The 21,515-nt window shown below is 44.5% G+C and overlaps 1 protein-coding gene across 8 annotated transcripts in view; it reads right to left on the minus strand.

Annotated features, from left to right (window-relative positions):
- The window catches only part of FYN (FYN proto-oncogene, Src family tyrosine kinase), a 210,226-nt gene that overhangs the window by 55,941 nt on the left and 132,770 nt on the right, over window positions 1–21,515 (minus strand). For 7 of the 8 annotated variants that reach the window (XM_033234320.1, XM_033234326.1, XM_033234325.1 and 4 more), the window contains one exon: window positions 3,132–3,389. In XM_033234320.1, the coding sequence (XP_033090211.1) occupies window positions 3,132–3,378 (247 nt within the window). In that variant the 5' untranslated portion in view covers window positions 3,379–3,389. Of the gene's footprint in view, window positions 1–3,131; window positions 3,390–20,629; window positions 20,723–21,515 lie in introns of those variants that run through there. The other variant, XM_033234323.1, reaches the window with a different exon arrangement.

Raw genomic sequence — 21,515 nt, forward strand, 5'->3', positions numbered from 1 at the left:
GCTATTTCTACTTTAGTACATATAAGAAAATTCACTGTTACTAAAGCTCTTTTATTAAGGCAATTGCGTATGTCTTAAAAGCAATGGTAAATTAAGTTGTCTTCCAAAACTGTGTACTTGTCTGGTCAGCTGTGTATGATCAGTTATCTACCTCACAGTCTGTTTTCTTTTGTGCTGGAACAGGTTGCTGGCCCTCCCTGTTTCCACAGACCAAATCCTCCTAGCTCAGGAGCTAGGGCTAAGCAGTTATTTCTTTTGAGTATTTTTTAGTTCTTACATTTTATGCTTGTATTTGATGATAAATATCAGTGACATTTCATAGTTTCTAAAGTCCTTGCTGCTCTGAGAAGTGTAGATTCTAGTGAAAATTACATAGTCATAAGACAAATGTGTTTTTATTTTAGTTTTTAAAAGTTGTGGTATCACTGGTTATATGCTCCCTGGAATATTACTGCTTTGTGAAAGTCCAGGCTGAACGCAGCAGCCTCTGTGTACCTAGCACAGTTATAAACCTGGGTCTCTCACTACTTGATATTTTTGCATTAGTTAAGACAGAAATGTGATAGTTCGGTTAGAGGGGAGAGGCAATCTGCTGCTGGAAATGTCTAACTAAGTGCCATAGTCGTCTGGGTAAGATGTGGGAAACATAACCTCTGCACATTAAAAAAAAATATTTAAACATCACATAGTAGATAGCCATTAAATTATAAAAAAATTATGATGAAAGATCTTCTGTACAGATTGAAAAAAGATACCTATATGATCAAGAGAGTTAAAATTTTTTTTTTTGAGACGGAGTTTCACTCTCGTCGCCCAGGCTGGAGTGCAGTGGCGTGATCTCAGCTCACCGCAACCTCCGCCTCCTGGGTTCAAGCACTTCTCCTGCCTCAGCCTCCCGAGTAGCTGGGATTACAGGCACCTGCCACCACGCCTGGCTAAGTTTTTGTATTTTTAGTAGAGACAGGGTTTTGCCATGTTGGCCAGGCTGGTCTCAAACTCCTGACCTCAAGTGATCCACCCACCTCAGCCTCCCAAAGTGCTGGGATTACAGGTGTGAGCCCTCTGCACCTGGCCAGAGCCCACTTTTTACCAAGCTGCCAGTTTGCTGTGTAGGTAGTTCCTAGGGAAGAAATGTGTCATGGCACTATTCAAGGACCACAGAGAGGAGTGGGGCTTGTCTTTCTGCCCCATCCCAAGTGGGACTTTCCTCAGGAGAGTTAGCATTCAGAGGTCTGACCATGCAAAGCAAGGCTCACTTGGCAACTGTCTTTCTTTCCTTAGGTTTCTTTGAAAGGTAAGAAAAGAGATTGGCTTAAAACAAAAATGTGGATGCCTGTAAGGTCATGCCTATTCTTATTTAACACTCCATGACCAGATTCCCTTCTTTAAAAACAACTTAAAAATGAAGACAAGCCAGCTCCACTGTATGGAAGGCATGGCACATGAAGACCAGCATCCCACTATCTCCTTGCATCAGCTGACAAGTTCTCACTGAGGGCTTTTCTGTTCCATGTTCCGGGAACCAAGGGGAGAATCAAAGGAGGTTACAGAGAAACACAGACATTGTTCTTGGCCCTACAGGACTGAAGGCAGTGTTGGGAGAAAGGACATGCACATATATTAAAACCAAATAATTCAAGGCAGAAAAATCTGCCAACATTTGGGGGTACTGTGTTTTAACTTTCAAATGTTATAAGGGATCAGGTAGCCTCTTAGACGAAGACTGCTCCTGACTGTAGTGGAGACCCACATGCTCAACACAAGTGGCCCTCTCTAGTGACTTTAATGAATGATACCTGCAGACACAGGGGTCCATATCCAGCACTCGTGAATGAATGAACAAGGATAATGGCTGTGTCAGCAGAATTAACAGTCTAGGCTGGCAAAGCCCCCATGCTTCTCACGGTAGGCACAACGATGGGGGCTGTGTTGGGTGTGTGTTTTCGCCTCTTTTTTTCTCCTGCATCCCCAGAAGACAGATGGCCTTAAACTGCCTGTCTGCATCTCTCCTTTCCAGGTGCCTGTGGAAGGTGGGAGGGATGGGTAAAGGTACTTAGCACGTATTCAACCCATGCAAGGCCTGGGTTGAAAGGAAAGCTAGAGTCACCACAGCATGAGGGTGAACATAAACACTTCTACTGGGCAGAGCGTGCTAGGCTAGCAGAAGAGAAGTAGATAATGTCCAAAGGCTCAGGGTCAGGCCTTTTGATACAACTACACTGATGTGTGTTGAGTGCAGAGGGAAAAAATACTTGCTAATGCCTTAGTAGTGCCTCCTCCCTAGGTGAAAAGGTACCTGCTGCCAGATGGGTTGAAAGATACCGCATTCTTTAAAACTTTTATATAAGACATCTGCTGCCAGATGAGCTGAGCGATGCTGTGTTCTTTCAAACTTTTGCAATAAACAAAGTAATTTTGGAACAAATAATGTCAAATATCTAGTTACCACGGTTCACATACTCAGAGAAAATTTGGACGACTAAGGATGCATGAGATAACTTACAAATATTTTGGAAAACATATGTCTGAGAATGTATGCCAGATATTTTACAAAGTATTAGCTAAGTCAGCAAATACACATGGCAGCAAAATATAGCCTTGTGGTATGAAACACAAGGAAACTTCAAAAAAAAAAGAAAGAAAAAGAGAAAGAGAAAGATAGGCTGAGGATTAGGAAGAAGTGGGTGGGAAGAAGGAGTACATTAATATCTAGAGAACTCAAAATACACACACCCAGACCCAGTCCTGGAGCCTCTAATTCAAAAGACTGGGACATGGCTCAGGCATCCGTGTTTTGAAAAGGCTGCCCTAGTTCTTCTGTGCCAACCAGCCGGGCGAGGCTGAGAGTCATTAACCTACAGTGCCTCAGTAGGATGTGGTAGCTCATTAACCCATACAGAATCCTCAGACAGCAGCAACTTGGGGCACCTTGCAACCCTGTAGCCAAGCATTTTGTTTGTACATCAAGCTCTGGCTTTTCTTACAGCCCCTCATCTAGTAAAGGAGACAGATTAGAAACTTACATGTGAAACCCCTAGTCAAAGGGAAGTGATGGGAACCCAGATGTTCAATTGCCAAAAGAGTTAAGGGCGGCCGGCCCCTCTCCGCACTCCGTGACTTTGGGGGCTTACCTGTTCCTCCTCTCGTACGCAAGGTGCCCGTATGAGACGAAGAGTTCACACCTCCAAAGACGGTGAGTCCTTGGCCCCCGGCTGCGTGGAAGTTGTTGTAGTTGGGGATGGAGGTCACACCGAAGCTGGGGTAGTGCTGAGGGGTGGGGTCTGTGCCATAGCGGTACCCGGAGCTCTGGTTCAGGCTGCCGTCCCTCTCCTCCGTCAGTTTTGTTGCTTCTTTATCCTTACATTGCACACAGCCCATTATCTAAATTCCTGCCAGAGACAAAAAAGGAGGCACGTAAGCTGGGATGCTCCCTAGTTGCTGGGTTGCTCTCCAGTTAACGAGGAGTACTTGACAAGGCTCACTGTTGGCTATTTCAGGCCTATGAGGGGCATGAGGAAAGGCAGTGGCTGGGGGGATGGTTAGCAGGAAGCTCAGTTCCTTGACCCCACAATCACATTGGTTCCTCATATGTTCTGGATGACAGCATCATCAAAGAGCACGATGTTCACCATGCAGCAACTTTCCTCGACTGAGGCCTGCACCTCTTCAAATTCTGTAATAGCATACACCTGCCTACAGACTGTCCCCTCATACTTACCAGTTCTGCCTTTCTTTAGCCATCTAAAAAAAATAATATATGCTCTGTAGAATGAGTCTACGCAACATGAGAATAAAAACTCCCATCAGGGCACAGGAAATTTAAGGAAGAGGGCACAGGAGTGTTGGATAAGCCAGAATACAACCTTCAATCAAGTCACTAGACTGCTGCACTCACGGTTACCTAATCTTCAGGCACAAAATTGGTCAATTTTAAGCGCTAAGATGATGCTAAGTATCAAAACTAAGAACTAGTTACTGGATGAAAAATAAAATCGGCAGAACCTAAGAGTCCGAGTACATTTGCAGGATGTCATGATAGCCTACAGTAACGAAATTACTTACAGCTGCTAATTAACTTTTCAAATTTCCATTAGCTTTTGACATTCTTCAAAAACATTAAAAAAAAAAAATCATTCCCATGTTATGGAGTTAATGGCGGATGAAAAACTTGAGTTGTTGCCACCCCACCCTCCTCAAACCCACTTATCCCAGGCTCCTCATCTCAGTAAATGGGACTGCCGGTGACCCAGTTGCTCCAGTCAGCATCCTGAGAAGCATCCTCATTTCCTCCTCCTTGTTTACTTCCCACTCTTCCTGTCTGAGCTCTCCTATTCAAACACGCCCAACTTTTCCGATCCTCAAAGACTCCATTCCTCCACCTGCTTCGGGCCTTGGAACATAGCCTTGAACACTTTTTCCCCTTCCTCTTTGATATGCGATGTATCCTTCATGTCCTAATTAATAAGGCACCGCTTCCTCTGCAAGGCGTTCTCTGACTTTCCCGCCCTTCCAGGCTGGGCTGCTTTCCCAAGTGCTCCCATGGCATCCCCATCTCCCTCCTTCTGGCACCCTTGGTACCATATTATAACAGGGCCTGTCCACTTGTCTCATTGCCCAATGGACTGCAAGTTCCAGGAAAGCGGGACACTGTCTGTTTTCATCATAGTTACACTGCCAGTGCCTGGAACAATAAATAGCAACCAGATGAGTGAAGATTCTGGAGCCTATTATGTTTCTCTTTTACCCTTTCTTTATCTCTGTATCAAAGCCGATCCCTCCTGTGACTTTTTTTTGAGATGGAGTCTTATTCTGTCGCCCAGGCTGGAATGCAGTGGCGCAATCTTGGCTCACTACAACCTCGGCCTCAGCCTCCCAAGTAGCTGGGATTACAGGGGCCCGCCACCACACCCGGCTAATTTTTTGTATTTTCAGTAGAGATGGGGTTTCACCATGTTGGCCAGGCTGGTCTCGAACTCCTGACCTCAGGTGATCCGCCTGCCTCAGCCTCCCAAAGTGCTGGGATTACAGGCATGAACCACCGTGCCAGGCCCCTCCTGTGATTGTTATCAGCAGTGTACCTTGCATTTTAAAATCTACTGGTATGTGTGTGAGAAGTGAAGAAGATTCAGAAACACAAGTTGGTTAAACGGTCCCCCTTTGGACTTGCAATACCCCATCAAGCCGACAGACGTCAGGTAGAACAGGCCAGTGGAGGTCCCTGCCAAAACTGCAAACCAGCCCATTTGGGACTAAAGAATCAAATAAGAAACACATGACATCATGTTTAGTAACATTTATTCACTGGGGAGGGCACAGCTGGCACAGGATGGGAAGGGCTTGACGCGGCGAAGGAGAAGGCACGCTTTTCTATACTATCTTGCAAACCAATGCAGGAGGTGCCACATCAGAAGAGTGCTCCCTGGGCACTCTTCTGAGCACTGCTTTTCTGCTGGACTGGGTGATGGGAGCAGTATCAGACTGTTCTAAAGTCCTCTCATATTACACATTTCAATACATACTTATTGAATTGAATGTCAGTTCTTGAGAATGAAAATGTTTGGAAAAGAGACGCCTACTGCTTGAGCTGAGCTCATCAAATCTGGAACACATTTACTCCTAAATCATTTGAGATTAACTTACAGTATACTGTGTCCAACATGCTTTGTAACTTATGGTAAATGGATATGATTTTAACAAGTTTCCAATAGGAAATGCAAGCTATTTCCAAGGCATGATGTACTAAAGGAATTTCATCATTTGTTGTTGATGTTGCTTCATCAGACTGATAACTTGCTCATATAATATTAACTCTTTCATGGTGGAAAGCTGCTCCACATTTTGGCAAAGACCAGATAGAAAACACTTCTGTCACAGATGTTGTTGTTGTTTTTTTTTTTCCAGGAATTTCACTGATCTACTGTAATTAGAGAATGTGAGACTCGAATCATAGACTCACATCACTTATACCAGTGGTTCTCAGCTGGGGGTAACTTTACCACTTCCCTGCAAGAGACATATTGGGCAATGTCTGGAGACATTTTGGGTTGTCACACTCAGAGGGAGGGATACTCCTGACACCTACTGGGTAGAGTCCAAGAATGCTGCTAAAACTTCCTGCAATGCACAGGACAGCCTCCTACAAACAAGAGTTACCTGGCCCCAAATGTTAATAGTGTCAAGGTCAAGATATCCTGGTTTACACAAAGGACAGAATTTATATCTACCTCTCTGAAGCAGTTTAACAGCTGTTTCCCTTACCTGGATGTGATTAACATACAACCCAGCATGCTTTCTTCAGGAGAAGAGGCATGCTAGGTAGAAGCAGGCAGTTTTAAAGTGTGACAAGGAGTGCTCTGATTTTTCTCTAGAAGCTTGTGCACTGTGATAGAGAAACAGAACCCAGAAGTGATGAGAACGCTCATTGCAAACTACTCTTCCAACTCCAGCAAAACAAAATAAGCCCTATATCAGAACCCTGAAGAAAGCAGGACCCTACATTTAACCAAACTAAGAAAAAATAATCTGTCAAAATCCACTTTAAAAAAGAAATATACTATAATAAGCAACTAGCAGCTTATTTATAATTTTATGAAGTAACAGAGAAGAAAAATCATCAGCTTCTTGAAAGCAGGAATTTTTAAACTGCTGTATCTTTCATGGCCAGAACAGTGCCTGGCACACAGTAGTCACTTAATAAATATTAGTTAAATAAATAAATTAAAAATTAATCAAAATTATTTTGGAGAAAACAATCCTCTTTTATAGAAGACACAGCACTGTCACCACTTCGTGCATTCGACATTTGGAGTTAAGTAATGTTTCTATACAGATCTTGCGTACTCTCTTCTCTTCAATGACACACAGGAAGAAGTGAAAATAAATCAGTAACTGCAGTTTCAAGTCATTAACAGTTAATAGCAATGAAAATACTTATACAGGAACTTGTGGTCTTCTTCCTTCCCCGTGGGGCAGTCAGGCTAACTGCTTCGTGACAGAAGAGTCAGAAGACACTACATGAGCTGTATTCAGTGGGCCCAGGCTCCTTGCTACAAGGCAAAGTTCTGATCATTCACGCTAAAATAAAAGTATCCTTTATTATGCAGAGTTATGTGCTGTGGCTTTTATGTTCAATGCTGTAGGTGCAGCATGACATAGAATGCACTAATTTACTTGCTGTAGATCTCTGGGGCAACAGGAAACACTGAATGAGGCCATTGTGGATGTGGAGCCCTGGAGTTACTCTGATCAGGAAAATATCACACGCCATGAACTCATGGCTATAGTCCTCTGCAGGTTATCATGCCTAGAAAAACTGGTGAAAGGCATTTTCACTAATTGGATCCCGCGCCTGTGGTCAAGGTGTCTGGATTATAGCAGTGAAGCCTCTGTTCTCCAATCCTTTTGCAAAGGGAGGGGCCCTGTTTCTACCATGGAAATAAAACTTGATCTACTTAAAATTTCCCTGGTCCTGTGGTTCTTTTCAGATGCGCCAATAGTGTTAAGCAACCTAGGAAGAATTGCCAGACACAGGATTCAAGGAATGCCACACCCTGCTCCCATGAGCAGGGCAGACATTATCAACAGATCAACAGATCAACAGATCACAGCCCTTTCTGCTGCCATGCTATGGGAGCTATGCTTCTTCACATAGCCCTGTAGTGACTGACGGAAGCTGACCTAAAGGATAGATTCAATTCTTTACTACCACAGGCACAGGGTGCTTCGATCCAAGATGAATCTGGTTGAATATACACTCCCTCCTCTTGATGTAGACAGACCACAATCCAGTCTACAAGATGTACATTAAACACAAACACATTCATATTTCCTCATGCGCCAATCAATAAAGCAATGCCAGTATGCCCAAGTTATAAGCTTGCAGGACGTATGATAAGATTTCAGGTGTGTGCAGGAGCTAGGTATCAAAATGGGAAAAAGGCCACTGGTAGTCTTCTGTACAAGCAAATTACTTTCTCTTGAGACACATATACTTGCAGGCAGAGGAGGAATGGCAGGAGGAGGAAGTGGAACTGACAACAAATAACTTCAATTGCAGCGGTTTAAGCTCTTTTGTCTCAGAAGCCAATCTAGGTGGATGTGAAGAAGTGACAGCCCTTACGCATAATCCCTGCTCCTGACAGCCCCCAGCAGACTTTGGAGAGTGACAGGTAAAGCCACATTTGGCCCATACTTAGAGGTGGCATGTTTCCTGGTATCATAATGTAAGTATAAGAACAAGGAAGGGAAATGAACTAAGAACCTAGAAACCAAATGCAAGCAACTGAGATGGGGGCAGTTGAAAAAAGAATGTAAAGCTGAATTGCAGATCAACTGCATGGTTTCACACTTTTCTAGGAAAAAAGCAAAAACTGGAAGCTTATTAAGCAAACACACTTTTTCAGTCAGCAGGAATAGCATTAGGAAAAGGATAAGATGTGGCAGAGACACATCTGAAATTATTTGACTTCAGGATAGAAGATTCATGGCACAGGGCTCTTGATCCTCGTAAAATTAGAAACACCCATAACAATCTACTTGAGGACTTTTGCTACATTCTCAGTGGAGACAGTTAATCCATTGAAAGCCTACGAAAGCCTTCTTTAGTTTTTCCCGTGTCATTACTGGGAGCAGGAGGACATTCAGAGACAGTTGAGTACCACATCAGTAGCAATGAGGTTGGGCCACAGAACCTGTCACCCAAATTTCCTAATTTCCCAGCACCTTTCAATCCTTTACAATGGGGCTTTTCTCCTTTGTAGCACACTGCATCAGATGATCCTGACACCCCATGACAGAGTGCAGGCAGTGCTGCCTTCTGGGGACAGCCGGGACAAAAGGCCCAGGGAGGACTGGGGAGGCTGGACAGAAAGCAGGGCTATGCTGGCCACTCTTGGATCACAAGCATTTCCCAAGGTACTGAAGCAGAGAAAAAGACACTGCTGGGTTGGCCCTCTGGAGATGTTAACACTTGAGGGCTGCACCACTTTCAGCACTGGTGCTGGGTTCAGCCAGTGGCCCCAGCCCAGCTATGAAAAAAAGCATGCAGGGCTCTGCCAACGTGGGAAAGTCCTCTCTTTGCTGCCAGCTGGAGGAAGGGAGTGAAAATATGTGCCTTGCTGAATGACAGTGTGGTAGGGAGAATTCTGAGCTGTCTCCCAGGACTTCTACTCCCAGTGTACCTGCCCTGTAAATTCCTAGGACTTACGAATGGTGGGGTAGTCACTCCATCAGCGGGTTATGTTATTCGGCACAGCCGACTTTGAGAGATCATCCTGGGTGGACCTGACCTAACCAGGTGAACCCTTGAAAGGTATGCCAGTTCCTGGAAAAGTAGATTAAAACTGCAAGAGGCCTTCATTATGAGGGAGATTCTCCACAGCTGCCTTTAAAGATGAAGGGGCTGTGTGGCCAGACACATGGGTGGTCAGAGCTGAGAACAGCTTGGTCAAGAACCTGAATGAACCTGGAAATGGATTCCTCCCTAATCAAGCCTTCAAACAACAACATAGTCAGCTAACATTTGATTTCGGCTTTGCTGAGCAGAGAATCCCCTCCGTGCCTGGACTTGTGACTGACAGAAATGTGAGCTAACAGATGGATGTTGTTTTAAGCCACTAAGTTTGTGGTACTTTGTTAGGCAGCAGCAGAAAACTAATACATGTTTTGGTGGGATGGGTACCATGGGGATGATGGCTCCAATTTCAGCAGTCATGACCAATATCCAATCAGTGTTCCCTGTAGCCTAGGTGCAGGCTGGACACTGGAAAATGCTGTCCCATTAAAATCTAGTAACAACTCTAAAACATAGGTATTACTATTTCCCCACACTTTACAAGGGAGGAAAAGAGGGGTTGGGGAATTTATCCACAGCTATGTCAGTCATAGAGATGGGATTTGAAACCAGACAGCCTGATTCCATGGCCAACACACAGAGTCTCTATACTAGAGCTGTCTCCTGACCATGGAATCCTGGCCAGTCCATGCAAGGGTGTGGGTGTGAGGGTGGGAGGCGTTGAGGGAAAAATCCTATAGGGAAGAACTGGTTCCACAGAGCTCAGTATCTCACACATTATGACAGGGTTTGGCTCTGTGTCCCCACTCAAATCTCACCTCAAATTGTAATTCCTCTAATCCCCATGTGTCTAGGGCAGGACCAGGTGGAGGTAATTGAATTATGCGGGCAATTCCCCCATGCTGTTCTCATGATAGTGAGTTCTCACGAGATCTGATGGTTTTATAAGCGTCTGGCATTTCCCCTGCTTGCACTTACTCCATCCTGCTGCCCTGTGAAGAAGGTGCCTGCTTCTCCTTTGCCTCCTGCTATAACTGTAAGTTTCCTGAGGCCTCCCAAGCAATGTGGAACTGCGAGTCAATTAAACCTCTTTCCTTTATAAATTATCCAGTCTCGGGTATTTCTTCACAACAGTGTGAGAATTCACTAATACACATTACTAATGGAGGCACTGATTTCAGGGACCAGGCCTCACCTCCATCCCCAATTCAGATTCCATTCCCCCAAGACAGTGGATTCTGTAGAGGTGCTGGACCACACTAGGTTCAGTGAGTCACAAATCCTTCGTGTGGTTTGGCATCTTAATGACTATTTGGGCCAATGACACTGAAGCAGCCCTTAATTTCCTCATCTTTCCTAGTCATGGCAAGGGTATTTATAAGAATCATGAAGGAGCTGGCACTGGTTTCCTTGGTATAAAAACCAGCTTTCCTATTGCACTTAAAATATGATTTGCTTTACAGGCAAAACTTTCTGGAACATATTTACTGCATAAACTGAGATACACATATAATGCCTCCACCAAGCACAAAATAACAGCTTTCTACTCTTGGTGGAGACTGTGAGGGAGAGCCCCTCGCCAAATGCAAGTATTAAAATATTACAGTCTCTGAGGTGAGAAGATAGATGTAAAAGTGGGAATATACACAATGCAGACACTAGCCACATGCAATCATGGGAGAACAGAGCCTACTTAAAAATCAAACCCAAGTTTTGCTTCAGAAATAAGTGAATTTGGACTCATTCGATCATTTATGCAAGACTTTGCAAAGGTTCTCTGGAGGGGGAAGAGGATGAACTTTGTCTCATACCGTACAGCAAGGGAACCTAACTAATATAAATCACTCTTAAAATGTCATGTTACTTTAAGAATAAGCCATACTGCTGGCACCTAAAATATTTTTGTGGGTCCTCATCTCTGGCTTTTCTTGTTCAAATGGCCCCCAGGCTGAGAAGCAGCTGTTCACATCCCTGCAACAAACATGTTCCTTCCTTTCTGCATAGCCTGCCATTTCTCGAGCCCAAAGATTCAAAAGCACTCAATAAAAGAGCAATGGAAGCATCAGACCCCAATGGTGAGATTTAAGACTGCAGTCAACTGAATGTTGGAACCAGTCCCAAACCTAAATGGCCAAATGAGGTTTTAACACCAAACCATGGAAAGGCTCCAAGAAAAGGGTAAGAACATTTTCTTCTTAAATTCATTTTGCTCTGGATCTCAGGGTTAAGACAAGAAGAGTGAAATAGTGATAAAAACAAGGATGACATGTTTTAACCCTATCTATGCCAAAGGTTTCAGAAAGAATTAGAGCACAGGTTGTAAAGTTTTTTCAGGCTCCACCCCCTACCCCCAACCCTTTTTGGACCGTAGAAAAACCCCTTGTAGTTAATATTTTTTAAATTTTTATTATATTTAAATTGAGATATAATTCATATACCAAAACACTCACCCTCTTGAAGCACACAGTCCAATGGGTTTTAGTGCATTTACAAAGGAGACCATTTCCATTATCTAATTCCAGAACATTTCATCGCTCCAGAAAGAAACCCATGCCCATTAAGCAATCGCCACCCACTCCCTTCTCTCCCCAGACCCTGGCAACCCCAATCTGCTTTCTGTCTCTATGGGTTTGCCTATTCTGGACATTTCATATCAACAGAGTCACACCATACGTGACCTTTTGTGATTGGCTTCCTTTGCTTGGTATAATGTTCTCCGGGTTCATTCATGTAACATGTATTAGTACTTCACTCCTTTTTATGACTAAAAATATTCCACTGTATGGATATACCAGAGGTTGTTTACCTATTTATCAATTGATGGAGATTTAGCTCTTATGAATAACAGTGCAACAAACATTCATGCTCAAGTTTTTCTGTGGAGATACGTTTTCAACTCTCTTGGATTCATATTTTAATATATAAGAAATTTATACAGATAAGAGAAACTCTAAGTTTAGGCAAACAGAAACATAAATCGGCAACAAAAAAAGGAAAAACAATTTGTGAAACATATGAGAGAATACTGCCTTTGGTAGTAATCAGAGAAATACAACTTAGTGAAATACTATGTTTCACCTCTAAATTCACACATTAAAACAAATAAGTATACTCAATAGTGATGAAGTTTCCTTGAAATGAATATTGCTCTCTTACATTGCTGATAGAAGACCAGAAATCAGTGTAAAATCATTTGGTAAACCAATTTGGCAATATAAAAAATTCTTAAGAATGGGTATGCCCGGCCAGGTGTAGTGGTTCACATCTGTAATTCCAGCACTTTGGGAGGCTGAAGTGGGCAGATCACTTGAGGCCAGGAGTTCAACACCAGCCTAGTCAACATGGTGAAACTCCATCTCTACTAAAAATACAAAAATTAGATGGGTGTGGTGGCAGGCCCCTGTAAACCTAGCTACTTGGGAGGCTGAGGCCTGAGAATCGCTTGAACCAGGCAGGCGGAGGTTTGCAGTGAGCTGTGATGGTGCCACTGCACTCCAGCCTGGGTGACAGAGTGAGACTCTGTCTCAAAAAGAAAAAAAAAGGTGTCGGGTGGCGGGAGTGCGGGGGGGCATGTCCTTGAACCTGTAAATGTGTGCTAAAGACATGCATTTTAAAAAATGACATGAAGAGGTTCCATGAAATATTATTTATCATTTGAAAAATTAGAAAACTTGTTAGTTGTTTAGCATGAGGGCAATGGCTAAAGTAAATTGTAAGGTATGCCCATAAAGACAAGTTAAGCAGAAATTAAAATTCATATTTACTTAAATTATCAGCAATATGGAAAAATGTTCATGTTATATTAGGAAGGATCACATAATTGCAACTATATAACAAATGCCTAGAACACTCTTTGGAAGGAAACGTGCTGAGATTATGGTGATGTGCAGCTGATAACACCATGGGCAACTATTCTTTCTTTGCTTTCTGCATCTTTATTTCTTAGATTTGTCTATACCAAGAATGTACTCTTTTTATAATGAGAATAAATCACCTTTATTTTTCTCTAAGAAAGTTCCTTTTAATATTATCAATTACTGATTGAATGTGTATGTAAGTTGAAACAACCACACATTGATGAAATACACTGTGTCAGCTGAAAAATTAAGAGGGAGAGAGTGATGGATTCCGAAGCCTGCTGAGAGGCGGATGTGAAGGGTGAAAGGTACCAAAGGACAGTAAGGCTGCTGAGCATGTTCTCGTAACTAATCTGTGCTGGACAGTGAGCAGTGCGGGGAGCGGGTGGTGAGATACATCGATGAACAGGAGTAGAAATCTAATTCAGGGCACGAAAAAGGCAAAGCCACATGCAGAGGACCCTGGAGGGGACAAATGTGGAATCTGGGATAACTGAACCAAAAGCAGGGTGACTGGATTAGTGGGGTTTTGAGAACTTTTGGGCCACGTGTCCTAGGTACTTTGGGATACCCACTAAACTCAGAATGACGGTACTCATTCAAGTCTACCTTGGCATCTAACCAAGGTAATCTGATTCCTGAGGAGTCTGCAGGGGCTCTCTGTGAGTGAGGTCATGAAGACCACGCATGGGCTTGGCTCTAGGAAGGTGGAGAGGATGAAACAAAACGCTTTTGTTCTTTGGATGCCGATTGGTGGGGAGGGAAGGGGGCCTGCCCTCACTCTTGTTGCCTTCACCCTTTCCTGTTGAGACACTCAGCTGAGCATTTTAATGCTTTGACTTTCACTGTCCCTGGAACCTGGGGCAATCCAAGCAGGGCACAGAACAGCAGGCAACACTGGTTCATGCGATCTGAAAATGTTCAGAAACACTAGGCACAGAAGACACGTTTCTTCCTGATGTTGATATCCAATCAAGTATCTTTCTACCCTCCTTATCCTCATTCTATAAAAACAACCAACCAGAGAAAAAGAGAAAAGAAAAACAAAAACATGGACTTCTATTCACGAACCAGCAAAGAGAAACAGGAAGGTCAGTGTCACATCTGGGCCACAGTGGCAGAGCCTGGCTTTCTGGGCTGCGCCTGTTTAAGGAACAGTGGTGGCAGAACTGGCCGAGGGCCCAAGGGTCAGGGTGTCACCTGGCAGAGCCACAAGAAAACACATTAGTACAAAGCGGCTGTTTGAACAGGCGTCATCAATGCCCCCTCCCCGAGTACGAGGACCGCTGAGAATGAAAGCCGAGGAGGTTCACTCTCCAAGGCCGAACAAAAACCCGCCCTGCCAATCTTCCCAGTCTCTATAGAGGTTCCTCGCCAGATGATTCTGCAAATGTGGCCTCATCCTTTCAAAAAACAGTGCATTCTTTTTCTCTTTCTTTAATTCACTAGTTCCAGTCAAGAAGATCCAATTCCTTTAAAGACACAGAAAGGACTTTGAAGAAGGAGACTTGACTTCTTTCGCCTTTGAGCTGATAGCATGGTGCTTGTGGTCTCCATGTCTCCCATTTTCGCTGATCATTTATCTGGTTATGAAGCCACAGCCCAATCTAAATCTACCAGCCTGAGAATTTGGTTGTGAAGCCACTTGCACTGTGTTTTTGGGACAGAGGCTGGTGTCTTTGCTTTGAAGAATAACATGAAGCCCAGTCCCCCAGCCCCTGGGTCTTTGTGTTGGCACTTTATTCAGGCTGCCAGAAATCAGCAACAACAGCAGGGATAACTTTTGCATCCCCTGCCATGGTATAGAATTTCAAAGCTTCTTGCAGCTGTTTTGGTGTGAATGCAGATAAAGTAGGCAGTCAGAAAGCATAGTCTATCTAATTCCATGGCCTCTACGGGGACAGAACGGAGAAGGAGGACGGGAACAAAAGAAGCAGAGAGGCAGACTCCAGCTAGCCTCCTCCTACACTTTATCGCCTGAAGGAAAGGAGGATGGTCTCTGCCTTCCCTGATGCTGGTTTCCTTACCCTGGGTGAGCCCAGGGTGGCTGACTATGTCGTGCGTGTCTCAGTAAAGTTTTCACTAGAGGTCTGCATTTATGAATGCAAATCGAGTGCCAAGAGAGACACAGAGGAAATTAAAGGAGGAAGATCAGTAAGAGGAAGAGAACATGGAACCACCGGAAGGAAGTCAGTGATGCTTTCCCCAGCAGCACATAAAAAACAGTATTTGGGATGACAAGCTGTGGCTACTCTGTGTGGGAGGAACATGTGCTACATGGGCTAGACCACTTGTGGATGACCTACTTAACACCTGATGGAAACCCAGTCAGGTTTTTCTTAACAAATCCAAAAAAGGGAACACCGGGTTTATATACCAGCATACATTCTGCAAACACTACTGCTTGTAAAAGTTACGGTAAAGCAATTTAATAGTTACTTTTCACTTGGCCTATGAATGAGGTAGAGAGTACAACGTTTTTTTAAAGTGTTGTCTTGCAGAGTAATTAACCCTGAGGTTCACTCCTTAAAGATGGCACAGCAGTTTATCTTCCCTTTTTCCCAGAAGCTTGCAGGATTCTGGTATCAGGCAGGGTTGCCCTGGGTCTAAAGGGACAAGCCAGGCTCAGTGGCTCACGCCTGTAATCCCAGCACTTTGGGAGGCCGAGGCGGATGGAACACTTGAAGCCAGGAATTGGAGACCAGCCTGGGCAACATGGAGAAACCTCATCTCTACAAAAATATAAACATTAGCCAGGCATGGTGGTATGTCCCTGTAGTCTCAGCTACTTGGGGAGCTGAGGCGGGAGGATCACTTGAGCCCGGGATAAGGAAGTTGCAGTGAGCCATGTTCGTGCTACTACACTCCAGCCTGGGTGACAAAGCAAGACCCTGTCTCAAAAAAAAAAAAGAAAAAAAAAAAGTGAGTTTCAACAAGGAGCCCTCCAGGGTTCACACCAATGCTGAAGGAGCCCAAAGTCCTTTTGCACACATTGAGCAGAACCACTGAGTCCACAGACAGACAGACAGCTCCTGGCTCTCAGCTGAACCTCAGGAATTATGAGGACTCATGGAATGACCCGACCAAGTGCTCAGATTTGGATCTAAATGCTCAGATGCCCCCTGCTGTGCCAGAGTCTTGAGCGGGGCACATTACGAGCGTTTTAATGATGTGAGAAGAGCTAGGCATTGCTGTGTCCTACAGTTTTTATTTAAGTTTTTGCCCTATGGTTTAAAGTACTCTTTCTTACTACAGTTTTCAGAAGACCTATGTCCTCCACTTTCCTTTGTTGCCAAAATGAAGAACAACTTATGATCTGGCTCAACCACCTCCGGCATTCGTGACATGCTGTGGTCTTGACCCTCCTCCCTCATCACAGGGAGGCTCCACTTCTCTCTAGCTCTACCCTACAGGGTAGCTAGGTACAGCTGTTCTCCTTCTGAGCTGCTGGAGATGAAGTCAGAAGAAAACAATAACAAGAATAAAGAAACGCCCCCCCACACCCCAAACAAAAGTTACTCAGAAATCACCATAGTAACAAATCACCAGTTTTCAACTGTTTCATTTCCCTTGCCTTTTTGTTTCTCTGCACATATCCTTTTATTTATATTCAGCCCCAGCTCTAGCCTTTATCCAATAAACATATTTTGATCCCCTTTATGTGACAGGCACTGAGCTAAGGGCTATGGGTATAAAGTCAAGTACACATGGCCTGTGTCCTCAGGGAGCTAATATATACTTAAGAGGGAGACAGACAAGTAAATCAAGGGACTCAGGTTGGAGAGGGGACACAGAGGGAGTTCTAATTCATCCAGGTCAGCAATTATGAAAGTGACTGGACATCAGCCCAGGCAGGGAGGAGATGGGCACTGCAGGCAAGGGAACAGCATATCTGAGGGCACAGAGGTGTGGAACAGCATGATGCCCTCAAAGAACCGTCAGTGTTCCTATGGCTTATTCGATTTACGTCTATATTTATGGAGCACTCAAATATGTGCCAAGCATATTTCGAGGCTCTGGGTGCTAAGGCTGAGGAAGACAGGCTCCCTGCTCAAAAGGAGCTTATAGTTTAATGGGATTGAAATGTGTAGCTGAGTAAGTGGCTGAGCTTGAGAAGCAGTCAGAAGCCAGATCTTAAACAACTATGAGTCCATTCTACTGAGCCTTCACTATGGTGCCTAAAGCTTTGCTAGGTGCAATATGCAAATGATCTTCTTTGATCCATCAACAGCCTGTGCTGGGTATCATCACCATCATCAATGAAGGGAGGTAAAGCTATTTGCCTAAGGCTTCACTGCTAGGTTTAACTGCATTTTAACCCAGATCTGGCTAAATCTGAGACCTATAAGCAAAAGCATTTGCATATTATCCAACTGATACTTATCCAGTATTAAGCAGGAGTGAAACTGGGTCTTGATAGACACATACTGAAACTGGGGAGAAAAGAGAAGCATGGGGGGGTGCCAGATCAAGAGACCAAGGGTAGAAAGAGACTGCATGCAGGTGGCTGGACAGGGAGGTATCTAAGTAAGATATGACTTTCTAAGCGGACCAATGACTATCCATTCTAGCTAGCTAGCTATGCATAATTCATACCTCATAAATCATCCCCAACTGTAGCAAAGCCATAGCTTTTGTAACATGTGAGAATAAAGATCTGAAACCATAAATGGTTGCAGAGGTGATTTACTATGGAACTGTATAAGTGACATTATCTGAGAGCCCTGGCACACAAAAAACTTTATACCATTTGGGGCTGGTAGGAGTGAGAAACAGGCTTGCACAGTGGTGTAAGTGGCTGCCTAAACATGACAAGGACAGGTAACACCACAGATAGACATCTGCAATGCAGGTCATCAGAAGAAAGACAGGAACGCCCACGGAAAAGGGCACGTAACAAGTAGCATCCAACAACAGACCGATGTCCCAAGAGGATCCTGAAGGAGTGGCTAGGGTTAGAGGTGCAGATGAATGTGAGGTCACAAGGGATCACCACCGTTCTCCTCCAGCTGTGGAGGGGTCTGCGTTGTCAAGTCAAAAGGGAACGCCTTTATCATGACGCAGAAGTGGCAGTTACACTTCAGTTTTGCATGAAAAATGTAATATTAACACATTCTTTGGGTTAGAAAACAGCTTATTTTTTCAGCAATGACAGCTCTACTCATATATACAGGCTTAGAACAGTTAGAGGAAGGAAATTCTTGCTCATCCACCTGAAAGAGTCATCAATTGGCAGCTCTGGCAGAAGCACTTTGTCCCAGTACTAAGCAGAACTGGCCTGTCCCTGCAAGCTCATGGTGAGTTCTGATGGAGCTGCCTTAGAACACGCCAGGTAATGATGGCCCAAGGATGGCTTCATGCCCTGTCCCAGTTCTGGCTCAAAACAACCCAAACTGACCCAGCAAGTAACAATGGTACACACGTGGAATAAGCCCAGGCAACAGCTCTGCCATAATTCTTTGTGACAAAGGCTGACCCGACATGCGGATTTCCAGCTCAAGTGAAACAAAATGGTCCTGTGTATAACCAGCCTACACACTCTGAGTGTTCACCGTTCCACCAGGTTTCTTCTTTAATCTGGATGCACGAAATGCACTCCCCTCTAAGTCCCTTCGTCATTTTCTAGCCATCTTGCTTCTCCTTAAGACTTGTATTTTCTATATAGGTTCACTGCTAAAATAAAAATATTGCTAACAATTAGTGGATCTGCATAACTCTTACAGAAGATACTGATTATTTATACCAATTTCTGCTTTTCCAAACCCACTAAACTATTCCCTAACTTTGTTTTTCTTAACTATCTCAACTGTTTGAAATCTGTTTCTGTTCTAACATGGTTGCTGGTTAATCATCCATTCTTTTCACTATTTCTTTTGTGCCTCAAACACTTGACTCTTTAAAATAATGGTGTGAATAGAGGAATAAACAAACTTAGTTTCTCCTCTACTCTTACAACATGCTTCTGACACCAGATGTGTGGGTTTTGTTTCCGCACATATCAGGCAAACAAGCAAGCAATTTTGCAGTGGACACAAGCAAGCGATTTTGCAGTGGACACAGCTGGCTGTTCTCCAGTTCAATTCAATTTGGTGCCAATATCTACCTGGAGATTGTGTCAGATCCTACAGGTTGAGGGATTAGTTCCACAAGACTGCTCCCCACTTCGGACACGAGTCACAAGCCCCAGGTTGTGGTGCGTGCTTCTAACGCAGTGGCTACAAATCAGGATCTCCACAACCCCCTCCTTGGGTTTGACTCATTTGCTACAGCAGCTCACAGAACTCAGGGAAACAGTTATGTTTACTACTTCATTATGAAGGATATTTTAAAGGATACAGATGAAGAGAGACACAGGGTGAGGTATGGAGGATGGCGCGTGGGAGCGTCCACGCCTTCTGCGTCCTGCCACCCTCCAGGAACCTGCACATGTTCAGCTACCTAGAAGCTCTTCAAACGTTGTCCTCTTGGCTTTTTATGGAGGCCTTATTACATAAGCATGATTGATTAAATCACTGGCCACTGGTGATCAACTTAACCTTCAGTCCCCTTTTCTCTCCCCGAAGACTGGGAGATAAGGCTGAAAGTCCCAACCCCCTAATCCTCTCTTTCCCATGACCAGTCCCCATCCTGAAGACGTTTACTACTTTGGAGATTCCAAGGGTTTTAGGAGCTGTTTGCCAGAAAACAGTGACCAAATACACATTTCACAACATCACTAATGGCCACAAATTTTCCTTAATTTTGACTATTTTCCCATAACAAAACAAACAAACAAATAGTTTTTTCTTTGGAACCAGAGCATTTTTGCTTTCCTGCTGGGCCAGGTGGCAAAACTCTCACTCATTTTCAACCCAAACAATACAACACCCACCACGAACTGTTATCGTTCATTTCTATATTGTAATTTCCACATAAAGTGATGCTACTGGCATAATTATCAGTCTGTTAGGAGCAAGTCCTGGTGAAAATGTGGAACAAGAGCTCCACACACACCACTAGCAGGATGTCAACAATTTTACATTACTAGTGAAGATGAAGATGCACCTATCCCATGAGCAGAACTCCACTCCCAGGCATATACCCCAAAGAACCATGCCTACCTGAACCAGGAAAGACATGCACCCCAGGGGTTTAAGGTGAGGCTCAGCAATCTGAGGAATCTGTACTTTTTATAGGTCCACTGGTGATGCTACCTCCTCCCCTGCAGGGGTCTGGGATTGAAGGCTTACAACCTCAACTCACATCTGTTTTTGGAGTCAGGTGCCCCCAAGGCTCATGGCTGCAGCCAGGCAAAGCTGCTCACTGAGGAGGAGTAATGGGGAATCGCACATCCATCGGAGATGCTCCTCCCTGGTCAAAGGTAGCTGTTCTGAGGATGTGGGAAAATCCAGCGCAGTATCAGCATGCTTGCTTACCAGCCGCCTGCTCTTCCTCCTTGGTCACCCCTCGCTGTCTGAGCAAGGTGTGGCTCAAAACTCACCTCATCTGGTGATGGGCTTGGGTCAGCACTGGCATCACCCTCATTTTCAGCACAAAGTCCTAACGTGCCCACCCAGCCCTGGTGCTGCTAGGAATAACGTGTTGCTTCCCTGCCTGAAAGAGGAGACATCGAGGTGGGGCTTTAGAAGGTAACACTGAGGGGCAAGCCCTGTGAAAGCTGGCCTTTATTAAGCAATACTTTCAGATGAGGATGAGAAAGTAGAATAACGAACTTCGAGGAGAGGAGAGGGGAGGAGAGGGGAGGGGAGGGGAGGGGAGGGGAGGGGAGGGAAAGGGCTTTCTGCCTTTTGGTGTGAAGCTGCCCTCCCTCCTCCTGCTCTAAGGGAAGTTGTGTAATGGTGGCTCTGTCACCTGCACTTCCACGCATTCCTCCTGCCAAGAATGGCTTCTCTCCCCATCTCTACATGAAGCCGAAGGTCTAACTCTGTCCATTCCCATCACTCTCCTATTTTGAACTGAAGTGTCCCCAGGGCAAAGTACCAATGACCATGTAGCTACTGTTCTTTTAGGTTTAAAGATACCTACAAGGTGTCAAAAGCTCTTCAGATTCCACTGGGCACCTGAAACCTGCCCTGTCCTTTGGCACCAGCAGTGCACGGAGGGTGGAGACAATCTGTTTAAATTGTTCACTGAGGACAGTGCAGGGCTCTGGCAAGATGCACATGCATGGGAGATGCGGAGGCTCTGTTGAGAGGAAATGGAGATGATGATATGAGACAAACACAAATGGAGTTTGGAATGGGGTTCAAGGAGGACATACAGGGAGCCTGTCTCCCTGCAACTTGGCCACATGCCCACAGACCTGGCAGGGTTCTGTCTCCTGCCTGGGGGTGCTGTGGTTCCACTGGAGCTGCCTGCCGTCTGCC

The sequence above is a fragment of the Trachypithecus francoisi genome, unplaced genomic scaffold (genome assembly GCF_009764315.1).
Source record: "Trachypithecus francoisi isolate TF-2019V2 unplaced genomic scaffold, Tfra_2.0 Lachesis_group15, whole genome shotgun sequence".
Taxonomy (NCBI): Eukaryota; Metazoa; Chordata; class Mammalia; order Primates; family Cercopithecidae; genus Trachypithecus; species Trachypithecus francoisi.